This window comes from Oryzias melastigma, linkage group LG3 (genome assembly GCF_002922805.2).
Source record: "Oryzias melastigma strain HK-1 linkage group LG3, ASM292280v2, whole genome shotgun sequence".
Lineage (NCBI taxonomy): Eukaryota > Metazoa > Chordata > Actinopteri > Beloniformes > Adrianichthyidae > Oryzias > Oryzias melastigma.
Genome location: NC_050514.1, coordinates 15,697,821 through 15,703,820, shown reverse-complemented (window position 1 = coordinate 15,703,820; position 6,000 = coordinate 15,697,821). Strand labels below are relative to the sequence as shown.

The window sequence follows — 6,000 nt, the reverse complement described above, 5'->3', positions numbered from 1 at the left end:
AAAAAAAAAAAAAAAAAAAAAAACCTTAACTGCAACTCCATAGACATTAAACACCTGTGGAGTCTTCAAAACCACTTATAAGTGAGGCTAATCAGAGCAAAAGGCTTCAATTTGCTAAGGAGTGTAGAGATTAGGACTCTGGAGCAATAGAGGACAGTCATGTGGTCTGATGACTTCAGCTCATCAGATAAGAAGAGAGGCTCTTGAAACGATGCTCTACATGCATCGTCCCCACCATGCAATGGTCTGTGGTTTCTGCCGCTGGTTAAGCCCATGGGTTAAGCAACACTTTTGGTCCTAAAGATTGAGGGCAGGGGATTATTTTAATGCCTATTTTTTCTTCTCATGATGTCAGGAGCATATTAGAACAGGGGTGTGAAACCTGAGGCTCCGAGCCACATCTGGATCTATTTGCCCCCCTATAGTGGCTCTCTGGGTGAAGAAAAATAAAATAATGGTAATTTTTTAAAAGACACGGTTACTTAATTAGCACTGATTAAATTTAGACTAGCTACGTTTATGGGTTAGGTGTCTCTAGAAGTAAGATCAACGATGGAAAGTTTTTTTAAAAAGTCCCTGCTGACATCGAGAGGCCTTGTTGCTCTATATTTCCTCCAGAATAGACGCATTTCAAATGACATTGACAAGAAATCTGATCTCTAAATAATTTCTTAGTTTATTTGATGAGTTTAAAGCACATTTTATCTTAGTGGTCCAGAAGAGAGTTGCTAAAATATGTATTTGTATTTTTTTTCTGATCATAAACCACTGAAATCATGTTTAAATTCAGGTTAGCAGAAGTAGTAAGTAAGAAAAAAGATGACAGACCTAAGATATAACAAGAGACAATAACATTTTTGACAATAAAACCTTTTGTAGGAGCTCATTCGCTGCACTGGGATGATCCCGTGAGGTACAGGAAGTCTTTTATTTTGAAAGGAAGTTATGTCAAAACTTCAAAAAAAAAAATAAAAAAATCACAACAAGCTATTTTTTCTGAATATTTCTGTTTTTAATCCTGCCAAAAAAGAAATGAAATTAATAATAATTGTAGATGTAACCATGTCATGAAGGCAAAGCAGCATCAACGGGGAAAATAAGACTTCGCATCTTTTCCTTAGCCGTCACTTTTCTCCTTCAAAATCTGCTGGAGTGACGTTGATCGTGCAAACAATTAAAAAATTGCTGTAAATAAAATAAAACAAGCTCTGGAACTTCGCTGTTAAAGGGTTAAAAAGTAATGAAACTCCAGACACGAATAGTTACTGTGACATAGCAGGACCACATCAAAGTTAATGCATGTGTGTGTACATGAAGGCAAAAAAATACTAGGATGTGACTTTAATTTACATCAGAAATGCTATATGAAAACGTGAAAAGCGATACTGGATTGAGATGCTTCACTGCCACTATTTTTTCTCAATGTTTCATTGTATGGATCCACCTTTATTCTAAATTTTACCTTTTTTTCTCAAGAGTGACTAGTTCTTTATGATCAAAAACATTGTTTTAATTCAAAAAATTAGATCTATATTGTACTGATTCTCTACAAATGGAAATTTCATTTACACGGACACATCAATAATTGCAAAAACCCTCTAATAAATAATTATTACTCCCACAATGAGCACAAGTTTTTTATAAACATAACTTTAACCATATTAAGAACTATTTATACAACTGACCCGCAGTGCTGGATGTTAACACTTACCATGCATGTATCTCGTGCATCAGGTTGAGAGAAGAGTCTCTCCAGCTCGCCGTGGACCGCTTTCTTCCCCGCAGCGCAGCCGTTGACCTCCCTGTCTCTCCTGGCGGCCCCGTTGAGCCCAGAGGGCCCTTGAGAGGAGTAGGAGGACTCCAGCACTACACTGTGCCCTGCCTGGGGGGTGGCTTGAACTGTCTTACACATCATTAGCCTGGGGATTATATGAGCATAAACACATGAAACACTCGTCTGCTGTTTACACATGATAATCATTAATCCGGCCACGAACAATTACTGAAAAGCATTTTCTGTTGCTTTCATTAGCCGATGAGGAGGTCTGCTCTGACCTGCCGCGGTAGCTGAAGACGAGGAAGAGCACGCAGAAGATAATGCAGGTCACTCCGATGTGAATCCCGATGATGATCCCTGTTGTCGATGATTTGCTGTGCTCGTCTTTTGCGCAGTTACACGAGCCGTCCAGCACTGAGGAACGCCGTGAAGCGGTTAGTGAAAAACAGAATTCAGGAATACAAAACAGTTAAGTGTGAGTGTGTGAATTACCAGATTTCTCCAGTGCCTCCCGAAGGGAGACGAATCTCACGGTGGCATTTCCATCTCCATGTTGGTTGTATGCAAGCAGCTTTATCTCGTAGACCAGCGAAGAGTCTGGACAAATAAAAACAAGGTCACTTCACTGAGTGTTTCAATCAACATTTACTCCAGAATATTCCTTATGACTTTTGGTAAGAAAAAAAGTTGATCAGAAACTGTCAAATCTTTGTTTCTCATTTTTCAACCAGGAGTTCGGTCTTCTCAAGGCTAGAACTCAAACTCCCATTGATTGTTTCACAGGCTCGTGGGAGGATTTTGACATGCTCCATTAGGAGCCCTGATTACAACGTCAAACTTGATTTCTTTCTTCTTCTTTTTAATTAGAGATTCCATGCCCATTGGCATAGTAATCGATGCCAAAATTGGGATATTCAAAAGCATAATCTATGGTGTTAATCTGTCAGATCTAAAAAATATGTGTAATATCTCATTTTGATGCTTTGTCTGCCATAATTTTCAACATTCAAATCTGATTGCTAGAAAATCCCAGATAGCTAAAGTTCCTATTCTGTGATTATTTTTTTTTTTAACAAAAAAAATCTATATAAATATCTGAAAAGAGATTTTGTGCTTCCTTAATCCACAGTTTGGTACACTTTTTATCAAAGGGTAAGTGAAGGAAGTAGGAAAGAAACTATTATACTGTTTTAAAAATGCGTTTTCTGTGTTTCTAACAAGTTTTTGTAGCATTTTGCTCATGATGGAGGACATATATGGAGAAAAAATCTAACAATTTCTTTATTCAAAGTTTTGTGAAACAGGAGCAGATAAAATTGGCTTGTAGCAGTGAAATAGGTGCTATAATCAACAGGCCACAAGCCCCCTCTGCTCCATTCTGATGCATCCAATTGCAGATAAATAGATCCGCGTACGTCTTTGTTTTCTTCATCTGAGCTGGTATCTGGCTCAAACTCTACAGATGCAATATTGCTCAACTTTTTTGTTGCACTGGTAATGTTCGGTTGGAGTTGTGAGGAGCTGTAAGCTAGCCGGAGAGAGTGTAATGAAAGGGATGAAGTGAAAAAGGGTCTGAATCAATGGTTCTGGCCATAACGAGACACATATTTGAATGAACTTCTGCTGCTCTGCAGAAACTATGTCCAAAAAAACAACACACTTATTTTTATTTTAGCTAAAAATGGCATAATCATAAATGGGAAACGCTTTTACAACAGATCAAAGATGATTGGACTTAAACATTTTGTTGTAGATCTGGTGATACTTTCGCTAATAGGATTTTAAAAAGTGTCAGTAAACTTCAAAATCAACTTCAAAATCAAACCAACTTGCATCTGGACAAGACATAGTATTTGACATTTGTTGCCTCACCGAGCTGAGTGACGTTGAACTGAGTAACATTGCGTGGAAAGACGATGGGGCCGGTGAACAGCGGTGTGTGCGCTCTCCTGTAGTAGAGTCTGAAGCCCTCGTGCTGGCCCATCTTGGAGGACGATTCCCACGTGACCTGCACAGCGCTGCTGTTCAACACTTTAGTGAAGAGCGAAGGAGGAGCTGGCACTGCAAAGCCGCAAAGTGACAACCTTAATCAGTCAACAAGTACGTCAATCACAGGGACTGTGCTAGTAGCTTTGAAGTAAACAAGACAGAGATTAAAGGGAAAAAAAATCCATTAAAAAAGCAAAAACTGTTAAAGTATTGAAGCAGTTAAACTGTGGTAATTGGTATAACACTCAGCAGTTTGTGTTGCTATGTGTGAAAGACACGGTTTGTGTACAACGTTGAGCGACTGCTGCTCACCCTCCCCGTGAGTGCTCTCAGTAACACTTTCAGATGGCTTGCTGGCTCCGTGGGAGGTGTAGGCCTTTACATAGAAGGTGTAACTAGTAGAGGGTTCCAGGTCGCGGATGACCTGCTGCAGTGTGGTCTTACTAACGGCTTCCTCGTACTCCATCTCCTGCGGGTCTGAAGGAGGAATAATGGACGGAGAGGGGGGAGGTTAGGGAAGAGTCAGGGATGGACACGGGAAGGATGGATAGGTGGAAATAAAAGATGAGTATAAGGAGCAAAACCATAAATACCATCTGCTCCTGTCGTTATTTCTGGTTACTGCCAATTTCAGTGGTTTTATTAAAGCTGCTCTGTTAGTTTATTGTAAATCTATCTCCATCCTGGGGGGGAGGACGACAATTGAGGGGTGAACTGCAGGGGCGGAGAGAGTATATGGAGGGGGGAGTTATACAGAACGTGTTAAAGCATTTTATTGCTTATAATTCAAAGACACTAAGTCATAACTACCGTCCACCCCCAGTTCTCAATCCACCGGGCCATGCCATCTTAGAGTAATTATAATTCCTGTTGGTTAGCCCTGGGGGACTCTTTATTATCCATCACCGAGAAGCACTGGAAAGAACATCAGGTGTAGGACTTTCACCAGACACCCACGCAAGTACGACATGTGCACACTGTAGAAATAGATGTGCATAAACGAGTGTAAACATGTCAGAGCCACACCACATCAGACGCAGACTAATCCTCATCACACGCACTTGTACAGCCGAGTGTTTGAACAGCAGCGTGATGTGGAGTCTGCACGTTTAAGCTCTCCTCAAAACCTGGAGCTGACATGTGTCGCGAATGATCCGATCAAAGGCGAACAGCTCTGTCTGTGCGTCATTTTGCATCTGACATTAGAGCCTGTTCACACACAAACACCCACCACTCGTCATAGGATCTCGTGTCCCCGACGTGAGCGCAGATATGGATTACACTGCATGAAAATATGATTCTGCTTACTACTGAGTCATTCATGAATAAGATCTGCTGGCGTCACAACTGTTTGACAAGTTTTATTATAGATCCAGTACACACAGCATTAAATACGTTTTAGCATTTGCAATGTGTGTGTCTTTAATCAAGTGTTTGATCTGATGTCCTTCAAGAGAACAGTTTTACTCATACTTTAGAAAATGATTTACTGAGGACCTTATAAGCCTTTACATTTATGACTTTAAAAGTCTTAAGGTGCATTCACACGAATGCAGAGGTGGCCAGTTTCAGTGTTAAGTCAATGGTACAGACGTGACATGAGGTGAGCTGAAGTCCCGTGACACGATTTGAGCGAAGGGTGCGGAGCGAAGATCTGCCAGCAGCTCGTTTCAAGAGACGAGGCGCGAATTGACCAGCGCAGAAAAAAGGTAAATATCTGAAGTTTGACAGTTCGCCGCGTCGCATCTGAAAATCAGGAACTCTTCTTTGGGCAAGTGATGTTTTCAGTGGCTCGATCAGTGGGTAGAATACTAATCCAAAGTGAATGTTTTTGTCCTGAACTTTCATCTTTTTCATTTACCCATTGGAGCCGCAGGGTTGCAGAGCTCATACGTATACTTTTGGGCGAAGGCGGCATACACTCTGGACAGATTGCCCGCTTTCACTCCCGCGCCGGAGCTCACTAGCTCACCCGGAACTCACCCCGGCTGACAGAGAGCCTCTGTGGGGTTCGGAGGCTTCTGGCTCGGGCCTCATTGAGACATTTTAAAAAAAGGAAAAAAGTCCTCTAATTTTATTTTTCCCCCTCGCGACATAGTGAGCCTTCAAGCTCAGCCACAGAGACACAGAAACACAGTGAAGCGGCTGTCATACAGACACAGCCCCCTGTACGAGAAAATCTTTTAATAATAGTCGTATGAACCCAAACATGGAGACATGATTGCCGATGTTTT

At 41.2% G+C, this 6,000-nt stretch overlaps 1 protein-coding gene across 1 annotated transcript in view; it reads right to left on the bottom strand.

The window, feature by feature from the left end:
• The window catches only part of igdcc3 (immunoglobulin superfamily, DCC subclass, member 3), a 75,629-nt gene that overhangs the window by 9,270 nt on the left and 60,359 nt on the right, over window positions 1-6,000 (bottom strand). Inside the window, exons 9-13 of the mRNA XM_024296377.2 lie at window positions 4,079-4,243; window positions 3,650-3,838; window positions 2,270-2,374; window positions 2,056-2,191; window positions 1,712-1,919 (exon numbers count right to left, since the gene is read on the bottom strand). Of these exons, the coding sequence (XP_024152145.1) occupies window positions 1,712-1,919; window positions 2,056-2,191; window positions 2,270-2,374; window positions 3,650-3,838; window positions 4,079-4,243 (803 nt within the window). The remainder of the gene's footprint in view (window positions 1-1,711; window positions 1,920-2,055; window positions 2,192-2,269; window positions 2,375-3,649; window positions 3,839-4,078; window positions 4,244-6,000) is intronic.